This window comes from Athene cunicularia (genome assembly GCF_003259725.1).
Source record: "Athene cunicularia isolate RWA chromosome 1 unlocalized genomic scaffold, athCun1 chr1_part2, whole genome shotgun sequence".
Lineage (NCBI taxonomy): Eukaryota > Metazoa > Chordata > Aves > Strigiformes > Strigidae > Athene > Athene cunicularia.
In genome coordinates this window covers 27,113,928-27,134,279 of record NW_020799092.1, presented here as the reverse complement: position 1 = coordinate 27,134,279, position 20,352 = coordinate 27,113,928, and the positions used below count along the sequence as shown (strand labels likewise).

General features: G+C 42.2%; 1 protein-coding gene across 1 annotated transcript in view; it reads right to left on the bottom strand.

Moving 5' to 3' along the window:
- KIAA0930 (KIAA0930 ortholog) overlaps positions 1 to 20,352 on the bottom strand; it is a 73,537-nt gene that overhangs the window by 29,530 nt on the left and 23,655 nt on the right. Inside the window, exon 2 of the mRNA XM_026864458.1 lies at positions 7,470 to 7,618. Within this exon, the coding sequence (XP_026720259.1) occupies positions 7,470 to 7,618 (149 nt within the window). The remainder of the gene's footprint in view (positions 1 to 7,469; positions 7,619 to 20,352) is intronic.

The window sequence follows — 20,352 nt, the reverse complement described above, 5'->3', positions numbered from 1 at the left end:
CAGTTCTGCAAAGCCATTCCCACTATTCACTGGGGTTTCAGTGCTGCTGTAATTCCTTACAACCCAATTTTTCTCCTGTCATTTATTGATCTGGTTGCAGATGATGGCTTAATGAGATAAGCCTGCCCTAAAGTCAATGTTTTAGTTTACCTCAGAGCGAGAAGTGCTCTGATTTGTGAAGTCCAGCCCCTGCAATTCAAGGTTAATTGTGCTGCTCATCATCCCAACCCCTTTCAGAAAGGATGAAGCATCACAGCAAACATCTCCCAACTCCAACCCCTTGGCATCCTCCCCTTCCACTCAGCCCTGCTTTTGGGGGAAGATCAGGCTTTGCACTATGACTAGGTCTGAGCTGAATGGTAAATGTTAAGACAGACTTCATTTCTCTCTAACGAGAGACCAGTAAAAGGTGTGCAGGGACAGCATCATCTGCCAGCTACACACAGCAGCTTCCTCCCTCTCCAAAGAGAAAACACCCATCCATAGGAAAAAAAAAAAAAAAGTTAAAAAGTTGGCTTCAACCAACCATAACTGAAACGACTTATGTGCAAAGAACTCAAAAAGTCTAATTCTGTCTTCGCAATTCTAGCAACAACAGAAGAGATAAAAGATTAAAAATAAGGGAAGTGCAAGTTGCCCAAATAACTGGAACATTCTGAACGCTTGATGACACTCATCAAACAAATGAGGGGAAACCAAGAGCACGCAAATCATAAGACACGCAGGGTGTGAAAACTGTTTTCCCCCAGCGTAGCTCTGGCACCAAGAAAGCCATTGTAGTTGTGGCTAAGACAGACAAGGCTGGGGTTTAAAACACGCTAATCAGTATCAGCAAGGCAAGAAATCACTTGATTTGAGATACTGACAAAATAATCCTAGCTGCTACCTGACACTTGCACTCTGCGAGACACATCAACTTTCATTCCCCAACTCAAACATTCCATTAATCTGCCAAACCAGCTTTCAAAAATTGAAGAGATAGACAGACATTAGACAGATGTGTGACTACTTAAGCATTATCAAACACGGTCCCAGACCAGAGTCACCAATATTTTCAGATGTAACAAGTTGCTCACTGTTACCTTATTCCTGTAATAATATTTCCCAGCTTTTCTGAAGTCCTCCCTAGAAAAGCACAAGTGCCCGAAGCCACACGCAGTGGGCCTCCTGCAGAATGCAGTCAGCAGAACATCAGTAACACAGGCACGGGGAAAAATAAATTACAGAACGTTAATAAATCATCAGATTTCAAATCATTTCTGCTGACTGTGGAAAAGCATAAACTGGGTTACTACCAGAAAAATGGAGCAGGGCATGGGAGGGAAAGGGACACTGCTGGATAGACTAGACATTTAAGTTCTAATTACTAGTGTTATTAGCAACTTGATTATATTCCAGAGATTCAATTCAATTGCGTATTAATTTCTAGACTGAAAACAGACATTTGTATACCTCTGCTAAGCCAGCTGACACTGACTGTGACCCGCAGATCAAACACACCGAGTGCTCTGCTGCACTAGTGGCCTGATGAGGCTTTCAGGGAGCTCCAAGCAGACCCTTTTACCTTTTCCAGGGTGCAAAGCCCATCCCAGCAGTGCTCTTCTGTCCCTCAAACCCCAAGTGACTCAGATAAGATGCATTTGCAATACTAAATTATTCATTACAATTCTATCAGATGAGGGAACCGGGGGTCTGGGCTTTTCTTTCCCATGAAGTTTCTCTCTGTCACAGAGAATACAAAACCTTCTCAGCCACACGAGTCAGGGCCGCCGTGTTTCGGTGCAATTCATATTAAATTCAATTCTGATCTTGGCTTTCTTGTCACCCTATTTGACTGCTTAAGAAGAGTTCTTCAGACTGGAAGCAATAAAAAGCAATTCATTAAAAATGCCCCCGCAGCCCACACCCGCTTCCCAAGTCCTGAGTTTACCGGCTGTGACACCACGAGGATATTTCAGCTGCATGTTCGCTTTGCCTCAGACACAAATTTACTCTGGAAGTAGGACAGAAATATGAAAACACCTCCACCCTGAATGCTCATTAGCCTGCCAGGTATGTCACAAGTATATTCCAGGTCACAGACACCCAGAGCCAGTTCTGTGTGGAAAGAGATGTTCTTGTCACACCTGTGGCAGCATTCTTCACTTCTACCCAGCAATCTGTCACAGCACACGTAGGAAACTGAGACAGTTTTGCAAAAAAATGCACCAGGAACAGAGGATGTCAAGGAGCAGCTCCCTTTGACGCCTGCAAGTTGAGCTCTGTAACAATTAGTGGTAAGAGAAGCACTCTATTATATCTTATATGGGCATGTCATACCCAATTGTGTACACCTGGAAGTTTCCAAGAGGGCAAATTTTAAGAAATTCTTTTACCAAACAATGTTTAACTTTGTATTTAACAAGGCCCGAGTCATTAAGGTGTACAGAGAAGCTATCCTAACCTTGAGAATAGACACATCCTAGCAGAAATGCTCAAACAAGAAAGAACAACTTGGCTGGACAACAGAGCTGGGAAACATCCAAGGAGAAGAAATTGTCCTCAAAAAGACTCATGACCATAAAATGGAAAAAGGAGTGGGGGGGGTAACTGCCCAAACGGCCACCCGAGACCCCCCCGGCATGTGTAGTGTAGTTTTGCAACGCCAGCGTTCTGTAAATGTAGTAGGAAGGTGGAAAGGCAGAGACTTCTTGGAAAATGTATGAATATTCATGTCTTTCAGGTATATAAAGGATCAACTTTCATTTTAGTGTGTGCATGCTAGGTGAAGTGACCCCCCCATGCATCCAGGGCTGCAATAAATACCTGCCTTCTAAAACTTCAACCTAAGAGGGTTCTTTTGAGACTCAATTTATGGTTAACACTTCGTGTTCACATATTTAGACAACCAAACATGAGCACAACACGAGAGTGCACAGGAATTTCCGAGAAGGATAATTGTAACAGAAAAGCCAAATCTTTACACTTAAGAAGTTGAGCAACTTACAGAAGATCAATCTGATAATGCCAGCATTCCTTTTTCAGGTTTCAAAACGAGAGCGACGCGTTGCTGCTGTCCTCTTCTGCAGGAGCCCCTGTTCCCTGCTCACTGCAACACCTCCACAAACTTCTCGCAACAGAAGAGCTGAGGCAGAACAGCTGTCCCTCTGTATTGACTTGCACATGTTGCAATCCTTGTTTGTTCCCACATACCATCCGTGTACAAGGAGAGAATTTAGTTGGCCAGAGAGATGCATTTTTTTGGCCGTTTATTTCTCTGATGCATTCAGAGGGTGATGTGGGACTGCCGTGAAGTATACAAACAGATGTCCTGTTTGCTTACAACGTCCAAAAAAAAAAAAAACCACCAAAAAAACAAACCCACTGCTCTGAAAGGTACAACAGAGGCAGCAACAGAAGCTTTTTAAAACTTGCATTTCTGCTAGATGCTGAGTTCAGGTTGTCGAATCTTCCAGCCAGCCAGATGGTGACAGTGAATTAGAGATTCAGCTATGAAAATCCTGTGATTTTCAGTGGGAGTCATGTGCCTCAAGTCATTTAGCTTTGGAAACTAACTGGTCTCCCACCTCAGCCAATATTTGTTGTGTCACAGGTCCAGATGCACATAAACGTGTAAACCATGGCTCCTGTTCTGTTTCTGAAGCTACAGCCACAACACCAGTAGCTCAAGCTTTCTGAAGACTTAACAGCCTGAATGACTACCCCATGCATTTGGCAGCAACTCTACTCCTCCACACTTATAGGATGCTGAGGAAAACAGGACCTACTCCAAAATCCAGGCAAGCTCTGAACACACACCAACAGTGTCTTAAATTTATCCTTTTTATTGCTTTCCTCTATAAATACAGCACCCTTTGCAGGTGACAAAGCAAGGCTGAAGGGGTTAATACAACCTAGCTCTGCTCTGAGGTTTTACCTTAGCCTCCCTTCTCAGCAGGTGTCTGTCAACACCATGCCAGCACCTTCCATAGAGCATCTCTCTACAGAAAGATTAGAAGCTTGCTGCTGTAAAAGCATAATCCTTCACAAATACCTTTTGCACTGGAAAGAGCCAGAGATATTAAATCTTGATCTAATACCATTTTAAAACCAGAATCCCAAGCCCAATCACTTCAGTCTTCTAAAGCTGTAGGTTTTGGCAATGTACAGGACCCTTTGTAAGTGCAGATCATGGCTTACGTTTTCCAGCAGGTCACATCAGCTGCTGTGTGAGCAGCAGCAAAGGGGTTTTTTGAGTCTGAACAGTGCCTAAAGAGGGACAAGTCAAAGGGATTCCACCTTAAAAAAGCCTATTACATCCCTTAACTTTGCCAAGAGCTATGCTCCACGGTGTCCTGCCTGCACAGATCCTGACAGGTGGGGTCTGTGGTTTTGCTTAAAGACACCGAGAGAAGAAGTATCTTCAAAACTTGGCAAGAAAAGCTGCAGGTTATCGTGACATGGAGTTGGATGCACTTCTCTGGGATTCAAGAATCTGTGTAATGGATATAGCCCAGAATTCAACACGGCAGCTCTGCCCTGGCATGGGCCATATTAAACCCTTGCTGTTTCACCCATACATGAGCAGTTTAGAAATTGATGGGGTGGAAATAGAAGCAAATGGAAAGTTGCTTAGAGCAGGGGGTCTATGAAGCAGATCATTTAAAAGGCCTTTTAAAAAAAAAAAAAATGATGACGTTAGAGAAGTTCACCATCATCACTATCATACTGCAAGATTTATTACTTCAAGCTGCTGCGACTAAGCTGCATCCAAAGCCCTTCTCACACAGCCTTAAAATTGAACAGAACCTCTAATCTTGGTCCTATCAGGTTTTTTTCTGCTTATCCTCTATTACACTTCGACTTAAAATCAAATGTTATTGCTGACACTCTTCAGCTCCAGTAAGCACAGAAAAAAAAACCCACAAGCAGAAATGACTTTAAAATCACACAGGACAGCCATCAAAACCGGAAAACCGTTTGATAAATCGACGCTTGCTTCTCGCTGACATGAATCATCACAGCACGGCACGCCAATGATGCAAACATGAGCTCATCACCTCAGAAAACAAACACCACCATTGTCAGCGTTCAGACAAACAGCCCCTCCCCACTCAAGCTGGTTTTGTTGTTGTCATCAGCCCTACAGAAGATTCCCGTGCTCAAAGCTGTGCGGATCTTATTTTCATGAATATAAACCAATGCTCTGAGATGGCACAGGACAACGATTCACCTCACACATCTCTAGCAGCATTCTTCAGTCAAAACCTCCAACAGCCAGGCAAGCACAGGGCAGATATGTAGTGTCCATGGAAGAACTACGATGAACTTGGCTTCACCATACACCCAAGCCTCAAAGAACCCACTTCTATGTTTACCTACAAGTTCATTTTCAGGGAGAAATCATCACCAGAGTGTTCAGCACAGCCTGGGTGTGAGGCAGGAGCCAACAGGGCAGTGCTGGTTCTAGCCCTTCGCCACCAAAACAGTTCTGGACCCTTCCCCTTCTCCCACCTTTCCAGTCTACCTCTGGGGATGTGAATGAGAGCACACACTTTGGTGGGTGGCAGGGATGCCTGAAGTTGTATTTGGCTTCTATAAATATCAGTCTCCAGCTTCTTCCCTTTTTAATGACATGATTTTGGTATTTTGACATCACCTTTCAAGAAAGAACGGCCCAAACTGCAAAGTAAAATAAAAACCTGTCTAGTCATAATTCAAAGAGTAGCTGCTTGGCATCTCACTGCACAGGACAGACTCAAAAATTAGATACAAGAGGGGCTGGAACTGCAAAAATCAAACAGGAAGAGAGCTGTACAGATACCAAAAATAAAATCACCAACCTATGAAGTTTCACAAAGCATCCAAAGTACTTCAAAGTCACAAGAAAGGTTCATTTCTCAGAGGCTGAGCAAAATGCAAACAGTCAAGGGGGAGTTATAAAATACTGTGTGCTATAAGGCACGCTCCCCACCTTCGCTGTTACGGAAAGCAATTCACTGATGCTGATTTTGTAGTAACTACCACTTATGAAACGCCCTCACAAATAAAAATTATCTATGATGCTTTTAGGTGGCTTAAATAAAGCTCTGGGAGCAAATGAAAGGGTTTATTTCCCTGTCTCTTCTCCATGAGAGGTTCAAACACTTTAAACTGATTAATAAGTTAAACGGAGATTGACTGTGAATGAATTTAAGCAACCAGGCTTCCTCTGAGCTTCACCTCCCTTGTAGGGAAGGACAAGAGGTCAAACAATCCACGCTTTTATTAGGCTGAACAAAACCACAGTATTGTTTGATGTGAAACAGCAATGCATTTACAGTCATTTAAACAACGATTAGGATGAAAGTTTCCTCCAAAAGTCTTAAAGCTCCAAGTCTGCTGACTGAAGACTTTTCAACCACTCCTCTGACAGAGAAATAAGTGTTTTGCCATCTTCTCCTCAGTGTTTTCACAGTGGAACTTGGAGGGGTGGGGGGGGGAAGAGAGAAGATAATTCTGCCTATTTCCTGTATCTCAAAAAAAATGTGGGACAATCTTCTGGGATCCTTTTCTCAAGGGAGTTGACAACTACGGTTCTTTATGTCACCACATTTAAAGGCAGAGAACCCTGGTATACCCGGTAAAAACACTCTCCTGTACACCACGAGCATACATCTGTGATTCAACAGCAGTGTAAACTATTTACTGATGTCAGGAAGTTAATCCCAGTCCTTCCTTCCTCCATTTACATTCCTGCTTTTGATCCTCTGCAACCGTCTCCTTAATTCCCAATAAAACTATCATTTCTCTTGCTCCTGTTTTCCCCAACTAAGATAAAAATTGCTATAAAATGCTGAGAAGTTTCTCAAACCTCTAATGGGAAAATACCTGTGCAGCAGCACTAGGCTTCCTGATCACGTGTTTTTTCAAGAAAAGAGTACTTCTACAGGAGGGCATATTGTCTGAAATGTAGATTATGAGAGTAGAGTCGTTTCCCCCCTGTTTGTCACTACTGTATCCCAGCTCCAGGAGGCTGCATGTACTCTGCTACTAAGTACTCAGTAGATGTTCATTCCTGATGCTCTGTTATCTCATGAAGGGTTTTTCTAGAAATACCAAATTGACCATCTTCCTCCTCCTTTACTCCTCTCTTTCTACAGATTTCAAACTGTAAAGCATCATCATTGCAAAGCAAACCAAAAATCAGCATGGCTGTCCTCCCTTTCCCCCTGAAAGCAGGTTGACCAACACAAAAGCTTCCCAAAAAAGCAGGCAAAGTCTCTGATCTCCTTAAGTGGGTGTGACCAAAGCTCACTTAGCCTGCTGCTCTTCACAGCATTTAACCACTGTATTTCTCTATGGGCCAGTTTTTACATAACTTCTTGTGGAGGGCAGAGCTGGAGACTCCTTACCCTCAGTCTGTAAGTTCTTCATATGTGTCAGATACTCCAGAACACCAAATCCCACGTTACCTTAAATTCCTCAGGTTAAAATACATCATTACTCACCTTTTTCCCCTCTGTACTATCACCACTGACATAGGACAGTTTCCGGCGGACATAGAAGAGCATATCATCTTGCCGGGGGGCCCATTTCTCCATAAAGTACGTTGAAAACATCCACGTCCAGAATACAATACGGTCATCTTTGAAACACCCTAAAAGGCATAAAACAAAAGAGAAATAAGAGCCGTGGAATTAACACATCACATTTGACTGTCCTTCAGATGACACCTGAAATCTGCTACACGTGGTACCACCGAGCCCAGCTGCAGCAGAACTACTCTGAGCTGTACAAGAGTGAGTTTTTTGTGAACTGGACAGCACAGCTGGCACTCAGCATGAACTCACAAGACCTCTTCGGCCATTATCAACCAAAACCACTTTTTAGCATCCATCTGCCCTCCTGCACAGCAAAGAGTGGTCAGGGCCCAGGAGTGCACCTGGGCTATGCCCGTGCCAAAGGACAGGGCCAGTGCAGGGAGCTGGAATACATCAGAGGAGCACATATGGAGTAACTTCAAAGGGACATGATGCCAATGTACACTGCAGTTAATGACATGAAGCCATCAGCTGCCAACAGGTTTATTTATGCTCTAGGGAGTGTAGCCAATCCTTCAGAAACTAGTAGCTGATACCTTCCTTAAATCACAGAGTTATCTGGGTTGGAAAAGCCCTTGCAGCTCCTCCAGCCCAACCATGACCCTCCCCCTGACCCTTCCCAACTCCCCCAGACCCCTCAGCGCTGGCTCAGCCCGACTCTTCAACCCCTCCAGGGATCCCGGGGACTCCCCCCTGCCCTGGGCAGCCCATTCCAACGCCCAACAGCCCCTTCTGCACAGAAATCCTTCCTCAGAGCCAGCCTGACCCTGCCCTGGGCAGCTTGAGGCCATTCCCTCGGGGCCTGGCGCTGGGGCCTTGGCTCCAGAGACTCATCCCCCCTCTCTGCCCCCTCCGGGCAGGGAGTTGCAGAGGGCCAGGAGGTCTCCCCTGAGAGAGAACTGCAGCTGTTAGCTAGTCTAGCTGTTTTAAAACCCGTGAAGACACACTAAAAAAAAAAAAATTCTATTTCTGAAAAACAGCAAAAACCTGAAACAGATGATGGATGGTAGTGTTGTGTACAAGAGAGCGCGACAGGTGGGGGGTGTGTATGTACACGCAGGCAGCTGACAACCCGTCCCCCCAGAACATCTATCATTTACAGTGGCTTTTTTCCCCAAAAGCTCTGCACTGGCTGCCAGATTGGTACGCACGTCACTCTCCAGCCCTCAGCTACAATTCAGGTTGGTGTTTCCCTCCCAGCCATACGCTGCACGGATGGAATCGCTCTGCAGAAAGAGAAATCCTGCACGAGACAGAAGTGACATTTCTTTACAGCAGTACCCGCGTTAAAAGCTTTAGAAGATTTTCCAGTCAATTGCCAGGCGAGCTGACACGTACCATAACAATGAACATGATTTTTCTTAGATGCTGGTGGCTAACTTCAGGGCTTCATAAAGCAATCAATCAAACTTTTAATCCACAAGCATAAATCAGCACATTTTCCTACTTCATTGCATGTGCAATATTTGCAAGGCAAATCTTTCTTCCAATCTTTAATTACTCTGGTGGGCAGGTGATTAGACTTTTAAATTTTGAGGCAGACAAACAGGTGATTGAAAAACCAAATCTTAGGTCTCTCCAACTAAATCCAAAAGTAATATTGAAAAAAAACAATGAAATTCCACTGATGGACCGTGCACAGAATATGTTAAGCAACATCAGGCACGATGGTATTTGAAAATATGATTATATTGTAAAATAATTAATGAAAAGGCTGAGAGAGAACAGAAAAAGGCCAACGTAGCTAGCTCTCAGTGCAGGTTAACTCCAGGCCATGCTGCAATTGCTTTGATTGCACGGCTGCAGTGAAGGCTTTTCAATTACTTAAGGTGGCACAGAACTTAAGGTGAATAAAAGCTGCAATGCACTGAAGGACTATCCAGTTTTGTCCAGTGGAGAAAGGGAATCAAGCACAGGAGAGATCAGATGCGGGGTGCTGAGCACTTGCACTATTTAAACCCCTCTGGTGGGCAGAGGTGAACAGGACTGTAGGGCAAACTGCTATAGCTGAGAGCCCACGGTGTAGGAGTGGATCCAAATGTGTTCAGAGAGGATTATCATCAATCAGTGTATTCACAGATAAACACTGAGAAGAGAAAAAGAACTCTTCAGGCTTAAGGATATACTGCTGACACGAGGGCAAGTGGCTCTAAACTACCCACCAACACAAATGTAGGCTGGAAATTCGAAGCCGATTCCTAAGCATTCAAGCCATGAAGTTCAGGAGCAGCCCTCTCAGTTGGAAGAGTGAAGACAAAAATCCCTACAGCTGTAAAGAGGGAACTCAACTTGATTAAGAAGGTTCACAGTAGTACCAGCAACAGGCAAAGACACCATGACCCAGTCCCGCCTCTAGATTTAGCAAAGAGTAGAAAACAGAGGATGCATTCATCCTGATTCATTAATGGCCTCCAACTTATTAAATCTCATGGGTTTTGAGTACCTGAATTCTGAGCCTTAATTAAATGGGGAAGGGGGAGGAAAGGGGGAAAGAAGATTGCACCGAGTTCATCTGGAGTTCTAGGAAAAACAAAGGAAAAGGAAAAAAAGAAGCTACGTTCTTTAAAAATCATCTCTGGAAAAGTTCTAGAGTTCAGAAGTACACCACTCTGGTTTTGCTTCATAAGTAAGTAAACTAAATAACCCCAGCCAAGCCAATTCTAAATTTATATAAGAATGTTTTTCTATTGGGAGATATAATAAAAAATATTTTTCCCTTATAAAGCAAAACTCATCAAGTTACCTAACCCAGCATTACAAACGAGGCTTAAACCACTTTTAGATTCTGACAGTACCTGCAAAAATCTGAGAAGCTGTCGTATGAGCTTCTTACACTGTCAGATGGATCTTACACAGTAAAGCACAGGAGGTCATCTGCTCTTCTGAACGATTTATAGGTGGTTAGAACAGAGCATTAACACAGGCAGGAGAACAGCAGAATGGGGTAAGGTACCAGGACTTTTGTGTGTGCTCCTCCCCTTGCTGGGGAGCACAGGACAAAGTGGTTCAATGTATTCGACATCAGGTTAAACAGAAAACCAGGGGACAGAAGTGCTGCAGCACTGAGGCTACTTCAGCACTGCAGCATAATGCAGGGGAAAAAAAAAAATTACCCAAGAAAACAACCATAACCCCTTATAGCTATGTTGGATCAACGTCAATTCCAAACCCCACCTGCAACAGATTAGATGTAAAATCGTCCTCCAAGCTTTAGGGATATTTGCAGATATTGCTGTAATTAAAACCAGCCTGAGGATGTTCTCACTGTTGTGACTGCAGTGGGTAAAGGACTTTTCTTGGAGCCAAAAAGAGCCAAATCACTGCAACACAGCTGCTTATTAAATTTTAGTAGGAGCGGGAAGGATGGGGAATGGCACACAAGAAGAATTAGCCTTTAAAATCTATTAAACAGCGTTGACTTGGAAAGGAGACAAGAAAATTTGTAATTGTAATCCAGACTTCTTAAAACTTGAGAGGGCTGAAAAAAAATCTATTCCAATTCCAAGCCAGAGTGTCACATCCAGTACGTCCACTCAAGCTTGCCTCCACGAGAGCCCCCAAAGCACAGTGATTTCGGTGGTTTACAGCCTCTCGCTGGAAGCCTTCCAGCTTTGCCGAGAAGGAACTTGGAAACTGCTTTAAAAATTGTTTTGGGTAATGGTTTTCAAACTGTCAGGCTGACAGCCCAGCAGATAAACGTTATTCTTTTCAACAGGAGAGAGCAGCAAGCCTTCATGCCTCCGCCTGCCCCAGCGGCCTCGGCCATCCCACCCGCAGAGAACTGCCCAGCCCCAGCGGGGCTGCGGGTGACTTTAAGCCTCTGCTCTCACTCTCGCTGCTGCTCCCATCCACCTGGCGAGGACCGAGATCAAAACCAGAAGCTGATTTTTTTTTTTTCACAGCCTGGACAATGAGATGGCAGCAGCTTTGTCCCGCGTCGGGTCGACGGCGCTTTCCCACCACGCACGCCCGGTTGCTACCGTTAACTGAAGGCCCTTAATAAAACATCTGGCACTTAAAATTTGCCCTTGAAGCTTTGACTTCAGTATTTGGGGAGACCTTTTAAACTGCTAACAGTTTTATTGTTGCCAGAGGGGAATTTGAGCCTTCTGCAAGACCAGAATTAGATGATATTTGCAAAGGAATCCAATTCCATCTACAGTTGAGAGCATGTGGCAAGACAGCCTCCTGAAAACACTCCTCCCCTACCAAATTCTGCTTCTAAATGAATAAAACGGAATTAAGAGTTCAGACTATAAATCTTAATACACTAAAAGTTGATTATATAATTATGAGACCTTTGTCATGAATAAATCCTAATTACAACAATTTACTGTAATGATTCATTTACATGGATTTCATCCTCATTAGAAGATTTATGCCAGCTGCTATGTAATGGATGTCTTTCTTTTTACCTATTAAGAATTTATTTTATATTGAGCATTCATTCCAGGGAACTGACTCCAGATCCACATAAGGAGTTGTGATTTTTTTTTTTTTTAATTAATGCTTTCCAAAAAAATCAGTGGATAAAGAGAAGTGTCAGCATATTATTTTGCTTCAAAGGAATAGAAGAAAAGATTTCCCATTTGGCTGATAATCATTTTTCCAGCATGTACCACTCAGAGCTTAGAGGAACAGTAATTTCAGCCAGACAGGGTTTCTTCCTATGCTTTTATTCCTCTAGCCTGCCACGAGCTACTCTTAACTGTGAAACATAATAAAACTCATTTCATCCAATTCTGCCAGAGTGCTGTCATCTGTAAAATGAGCATCCTTAGATGTTCAGGGGTTAATTGAATGCTTATGAAGATCTTTACAGCCCCAGCATGGAAAGCAAACCAGAGTTCTAAGCGATTCAAGCTATATTTAATTTTTAGTTTGAGTTTAGCCAAGTACAGTACGCAAGGACAATATGAGAAGTGCTTCACATAGATTAAAGTTACCTTTGATATTACAAAGTTATAATTATGACTGCATAAAATCCAAATGGGTGTTCCCTGTCCAGTGATAGCTGCCCGCCAGCCAGACCATTAGAAATCTAAAGTTCAGTCTCCCTCCCACGCCTACATAAAAGGACATCATTTAATCCCTTCAGTTTGACCTCACACAAACACGGGACTTCACCAAACTTTCAGAAGTGCAAAGTCAAGAGCAGGCAGCAGAGAGGGAAGACGTCACCAAACAAGAAGCCCTCTGAGCACATCCTTGTGGCACACTCATAAACACCGGGGCTGGGAAAGGAGCACCACTGCTGATGCCAGCTCTAATGACACAGCACAGTGAGAAGGGTGATTCTGCAAGCACGCAAGTCCTAAATCTGTCAGAAAAGACAACATATACTTTCAGCATAAGTTTTTCTGGCAGAACTCTAGCTAGAAAAGGAAGGCATCATGGCAACAGCAGTGACAGGGACAAGACAGATGCCACAGATCAAACGTCCTACCCTGCCACAGACACAACCCTCCTCCTCACCCGAAAATGGAGATAACTCTTCTGCTCCATCAAGGGTTGCACGCACACATCCACTAATGTCATATGAAGAGGGTAAGCAGAATGTAATTAAAGATGAGAGAGTAATTTTATAACAAATACAGCACATGCTTCTTTAATAACAGACAGTAATTTACAAGGAGGATGGATGGAAGCTCATCTAAGTTGAAAGAAGAACAGTCTAAATCAAATAGAAATGTTCTTCCCTTTCTTTCTGTGGGCATTTTAAGAATATATCCTCTATCACGTTTTCAAACTTGCACACACATATTAGACTTTTTAAAAGCAATATAAACCTTGGCTTCATAGCATATCTATAAGGGAGCTGACAACATTTGAGCTTCAAGCATTGAGTCATCAATGTTAAAAGGCCAATTACAGCTGCTGTGCCGCATTTACTCATTTACCAATAGACAGTATCACGTCTCTCATTTATCACCCCCTCTAAGCACAACTCAATGGCAGGCATTGCTAAGATCCCCTGAATCAATATGCACTTCCAGCAGACACCTTAAATTTAAATTTAAAGCCTGTTCTCAGCAGGTAACTGACTCAAAGGCCCAAAATAACGTGAGCCAGAAGCGGCCGCTTGGATCAAAGACAGATGCGGTCGTCTGTGTGGAGAGGGAAAGATAAACATGTTTCTACATTCAGGATTAAACTCTAAACTCTTCCATGAAGGCCTGTGAGCAATTCCATGAATAACAGGTCCAAAGCACTCGAGATTCAGAGGAACCGAGCTCATTTTCAGCTGATAACTTCCATTTCCTATATCACAGAAATGACTCAGAGCTGACTAAACAGGAGTTGTGCTCAAGGCCCCTGCTGAATTATACAATAGCGGATAAAAAAATAATTCTGTCCTAGGGATCACGATTTACTCTACCCAGTAACAGTTTCCCCTCCTATACCACAGAGTTTTAACTTTACAACTCCATATAAATAAAGTCAAGCCATGGTTGTAGCGATGCAGTTTCGTGGTCCATCCTTGTAAGGCACCTGTCAATCACATCACATCACATACCTATCCTCTACTTGCAAGTGACGGAATTGTATCACTCTGAGGAAAAAAAAAAACAACGAAAAAAGAAGGAAAATGCCACAATGTAAAAACTTTGAGGACCAAAGGATAACTTTTGAGTGATGTTGACTAGTGATGGCTCTCTACTGCCCCATGCTCCCCCTCAAGCTGTCCCCTTACCCTAATACGATGCATTTTCATTCATATAAATAGATACAGACTTTCCCTAGATTCAGAGGTTTTCTTTTTTATCCACAGTCTATGCGATTGGAGTCAAGGCTGATGTGTCAAGGCACATCTGTCACGAGATGGCCTTTAGGAGGTCCAGATTCCCTGCACCATAACCATCCCCCTACCTAGCCGCTTGCTCTTCCATTGGATGGGATAGATGTGTGCCATAAATGCTAAGGCAGGAGGCTTTGGTTTCAATATAGCACAACTCCCAAACATCTAAACAGCAGACACTTCACAAACAGTTGATCTTTGTCACCATGATTTACTACCTTCTTCCACACTGTGTGCATGTCAACTACAACCTGTTTCCTGTCTCCCTGGAAAATATGAAATAGTTCATTTGTATTGCAGCATCACTTTGGGTATCATAAAACAAGCTCTTCCTTTCTGCTTAGGAGAGAAAATAACTCATGCAAATTGAACTTTCCCAGTATCTCCCAAGGCTGTTAGGAGCTGTTACCTCCAGCTAAGAATCATGCACAAATAACTCTGATGCCACAAAAGGTGCCTTATCAAAATATCCAATAGAATGGAGACAGACAAAAATCAGACAACGAAAATCTACATCCCCCTATCATTTAGTCAGAAGTTCCTTCTTTTGTGAAGGGTCTGCAGAAAATAATACAAGGTGTATTATACACAGAAGATACTTCTAATATTGACTGTGCATTCCAACAGCAAGAGAAGGATAATGATTTCCAGGGGAACAACCTGTCCCAAGAATGGCACGTATTTCAGCCTAAAATTTAGAGCAACATCCTCCTCATAAGACACACACACCCTCAAAAAAAACCCCAAACCACCAAACCAAAATTGATTTTGTTCCTTTTCCTAGCTTATTTTTTTTATAGGAAAAGATAGTAGTTCCACCATAATCATATTATTGGAAAGGGCCTCGAGAAACCCACTTTTTAATAGCTATAAATTGAAGGCCAAATCTGGAATTCACTGAATTTATCCACTAAGTTTGTAAGGGTGCAAACTTAGTACTATTGGTCACCCACTGCCGTGGCTCCTGCCTGCATCAGGAAGATGGGGAGGAAATTCTTCATGTTGAGGGATCAGTTCTCAGTGCTCTAATGCTACTGATTACCCCGACTGTAAAAAGGAACAATCAACAGTACAGACATCAACAATCAGATGTTCTACACTTTTTGGCAAGAAACACTTATTGGAATTAGGCTTCAAAGTGGTACTTTCTGAGCTTTTCAGGTCAAATATGACAACGATGAATTTAGCAGCACAGATGGGATAAAAATACTGAAATTACATGATAATGAGGGACTATGGATAAGGACCTACAGGTTCAATTAAATCACTTGCAGAGAAGTTGGCCACTGTCATCTTCATTACAAAAAAATGAGAAAGAAATTTGATTGTTTCAAGGCAAATATCATGTAGTACCGCAATACTTTCAGTGAAACCAAAGCTACTACTTTTTTGTGCTTGCATTAAAAAGTGTTTGCCCTCTTGCCAGCAATATAAAAATAGTTACCGTGAAGAGTAACATAAACCACCAGTTCTCCACATGGAGCATTTGATTCCTGAAGACCAAAAATACTTTCCAGTGACGCTAAAACAGAAAAGGTATCTCGAATCTGAAGAGATCATAGGAAAATACCGTTACGGAGACAAACGAAGGATAAATTATGAGAATTGCCATTGCAGCTCAGGCCTGGCAGACCATGAAAAACCACATCTTGCCTCTAAGAGCGACCAAGAGCCTCAGACAAGGCGAGAACCATTTCACAACAGGTAGGTATGAGGTAACTAAAACCACACCTAAGTCTCACCCTAAGGCTTAGCAGCTGGAGCTTGTGCTGCACCTTAAAACATGGAGATTTTTGTCCTTCCTAGAACTTTGGAATCACCCTAATTCACCTCAGGAATTTGGGAAAAAAAAATAAAATCTTATGTCTATAAGAATTCCTCTCAAACTCAGCAAGTTCTTGGACTCGATTCATTCATTTTGATATAAAAGAGCAGCATAGTTTTGGAAAGATTTTGAGAGGGGCAAGCAGTTTATGGGTTTTTTTTGTTTTGTTGTGGTTTGGGGTTTTGGTGCGGTGGGGATTTTTTTAAATATTTCATAACATGCAGAACTAATTTTGATGAGGGGAATAATAGAAAAAGTGATACTGCTCACATCAAAACTTTAACTTCGCCACTTCTGGAAAAAAATAAATTGCAAACCAGACAGCTAGGGTTGTCCTAGGAGAAGATAAAATTCCTCTTGCAGCTTACAGGGAAGAAGTCACAGGAATGGATTAGCAGTACTAGCTCTGGTTATTAGCAGCAGGTGAAAAATATATAATTTTCAGGTCAATGACCCTGGACAAACACAACAAATTTTAGTGTTACAGCCAAAATATTTTCCAGATGGTTTTGCTCCAAATAGCCACTTCCATATTAACATGAGCAAGTACAATTTGAGCACATAATAGGCTTCTGGAAAAACAACAAAATGCACTTATCACAGGAAATGGTAATATTTTAAAAGCACATCTAACTTAGAAATCCAGATCCCATTTCCAAGCAACTGCAAGCAGCAAGTGGAAGTTTCATGGAAAGGTAAAGGACTTGGGTTTCTAGACGTCACTTTATTAAGTGACATTATTATTGCTATTAATATTATACACATCTTCCTCTGCTCTACCCCTTGGCTTTATTTCAAAATTCCCATTGTACGTCTCCTTTTCCCTAAGAAGACACATCACAAGTAGAATAAAATCAGGATATCAAAGCCGCTAAGAGACAGTACATAAATGCATAGAATCTTTAAAACATTCATGCACAGAATGGGGAAATTAATATTTTCTCCCCTTCCAAAGCCCTGAGTTTCTCCATTAAATATGATTTATTTTCAGCTTTTTTCCATAAAAAGAAACGAACAGACTTTTTTCTTTTTTAAAATGCAAACAAAAGCATCTGGGATGAAAATGCAGGCCTAAATCAAGAGAAGGAAAAGGTTACTGGAAATGCTAACAGATCTACTGAGCCAAGACAATGCCTACCACAAATGATGCCAGATTTTTCAAGCATCTTCACTACCAAAATTGGTGTAAATTTTAGCACTATTCTAGCAGCTATGTATTTAAAATGTATGTCACTTAAAACCACAAGATAATAATGGACAATTATTAGCAATGTAGCAAAAAACCAACCTTTTAAATGTATTACATTTAATACCCCTCCAAAGGGACTGTGATTCCTTGCAAGCACACACAGAGCGTGGAGCGACGACTGGGTGGTAAATGCCTCCATCACAAGGTTAAACTAGAGCTAAGAAGTATTGAACGTTTTATAAAATGTAATGGAAAAGACATGCACGAAATAGCTCTTTCAGGAAACAGGAGTAAAAAAAAGAGCACTCCCAGGTAGCAAGCAGTAAGGACAAAGAGATATAAACACCCTGGTAGAATAGGATTATGTCTTAAAAAATCCTTACGTTCATAAACTTCAGGAGGAAAAAAAAAAAAAAGGCTTTAAAGCAAACAGCTAAATGAAGGTGGCAATTATAATTTTGCTCTGCAATGCTAACAAGAGACCACAGCAATCTACTTTTAGACACTAACCTTCAAATCTGACTTTCCCGTTCAAGCATGCCGAAGGCAGTAAGACCAAAGCAAGAGGTGGCCCAAAGGAGGGCCGCCGCCACGGTTGCGCCACGCAGGGCTTTTGCTTTGGCTTCTGTCACCGGCTATTTTGGCTACTTAGGAAGCTGCCCAGTTTCCTCTCGGGAAAACAGGGTAAGGGATGCTTTGTGTTTGCCTTCCCTTCTTTAAGTTGTAAAACTGCATACAGCTTTTTTTAAAAATTTGGGGTTTTTTTTCAAGGCTCTGCGCTTCTCTAATGGTCTCTGGATTCTGATATAATAATTCATGCAATGAAAACTGTGCTGGCTAAAAAACCCAGATGAAACTGAAAGGCACTCCATCCCCACATAGGCACCCTTCCCTTGGCTCTGCCACTGGTTGCTGGGATGTGTCAATCCTACATCCCGTTCTGAGCAATACCAGTGATACCAGAATTACACGCCCGCTCTTCACAGGCCGAGTATCTAAAATTCCTTACACTCAGGTCACAAAGCATAACAAAGGATATCCCTCCTGGCTGGTTTTGCTTTTTTCTTTCTTTTTAGCCTTCTAGCTGTGAGATTGTGCCAGAACCAAGCCTCCTTTCCAAATGCAGTACGTGGAACTGCTCCAGTATCTAAACCATACTGAGATGTTATTGAACGCTGCTTGAGCCCTACCTGGGCACGTTTGAAGCAGAGTATGAATAAAATACAAACTGCGATGACACCATCAACAAGCAGGGAAGAGGCAGGGGAGAGCCCTCAACACCTGCCTGTTTCCCAGGTAGCCAAAGCAAGCTGTGCAGTGCACAGCAACATCTATTTTGGGTGTAACTTACCCCCAGTGAAAGAAGCAAGATAAGGGTACAACAGAAACAATAAAAAGGAAAAGAAACATGACTAATCTTAAATCTCCTAACCTCATTTTGCTGGTTTTCTCCCCATAAAGCCCAGATTTGTGGCCCCATCGCAAAAGGAAAACTGCATCCATTTACCCTCCTTGCATAGCAACATCCAGCTTCCTCTGGTATTTGTATCACCGTGGACCAAACCATGGATGTTCCTGCATGCTTGGGGGAAAAAATGGAATCGACCATCAGGCTTTGAACACCACTGACACAAATACTTCTGATAACATAAAACAAATGGATTTCTTGAATCAATTATTCTTAGCCAAAGACCATCAAGATTCAGAACATCTGAAAGATCAAAGCGAAAAATAACTTGAGAGGGAGAATTTAGTATTAAGTATTAAGAATTTAGTATTAAAAGCCATAAATACATAACAATTATTCAACGTAGCTTAGAAAAGCCAGGCATTTCCCTGACAGGCATGTGCTGAGAAAACAAGAGAAATTAAATATTTCTGGGTTTACTAACAAGGACCCCAACTTTTCTTGCTTCTGGTGAAACAAGAACTTCATTCCATTAGAGAATACACCTAAACAAATGCAGCTGAGGAGTGGCTGGTGGTTTGGGCACATAGTGGAAGAAAGAATGGAATAGGGATAAACAGCTTCTGATTCACTAAAGGGAAAAGAGGAAGAAAAAAAAAAAAGTGTTACCACTGAGACCCAGCACTTCTTGTGTCTAATGCTTCACAAATTAAAAACCTCAATCCGTATCTGCTCCCCCATCCATCTTTCTTTTGTGGAGGAAATCTGACATCTTGATACCTTTGACATCTGCATTTCTTTCTGCAGAAAAAAACTGAGCTCTCTTCACAGTGTATCAGTTGTCAAGCTGTCAAGATGACTAACATGCACATCACTGCCACATCACTATTGTTGTCCTGTTTAAGCACTAAAAGCATTTGTCAGAAATTTTCTGTCAAATTAAAATACGAAAAAGAAAATATGAGAAATCACTGTGAAAGAGGATTTCCAGCTGGAGAAAGAAAAATAAAAATCATAAGCTAAGTACAAAATTCTTTCTCCTCCAAATATTAACATGGATAATTGTAATACTGAAAATAAAGAAGTAGTTATTCCTAAACACGATGTATCAGGACAATAAATCACCATGAGGAAAACACTTCTGTTTTTTAGAATTCTGTACAGTTAGGTGAATCTCTTGACTAAAATGTGTAATGAAACAAAATGGAAGAAAAACCACAGCCTTCCTCTAGCACAGCACCTACTGAAAGTAGCCTAGTGCACTATTTGTCTCACAAATTTTCTCCCAGGATGAACTAAAGTTCACATCCCAAACGTGAGCACAAGTAGCCCAGGGACAGGAGGGATCACACGGAGGTAGCACCTTTCCACCACAGATGTACACAAGGCAACTCCAAATACATGCAAAAAAAATCTAAAGGTTGTCCTCTGTGGCTGATAATTCCTTCTTCCACCATAAATTACTGCTCTTGGAGCGGGGACAGCAGAACAGGTGTTGAATTTGCACCTCAGCACCTGTATCACCATGAACTAACATCGATTTCCCCCCCCCCCCCCCCCCCCCCCCCC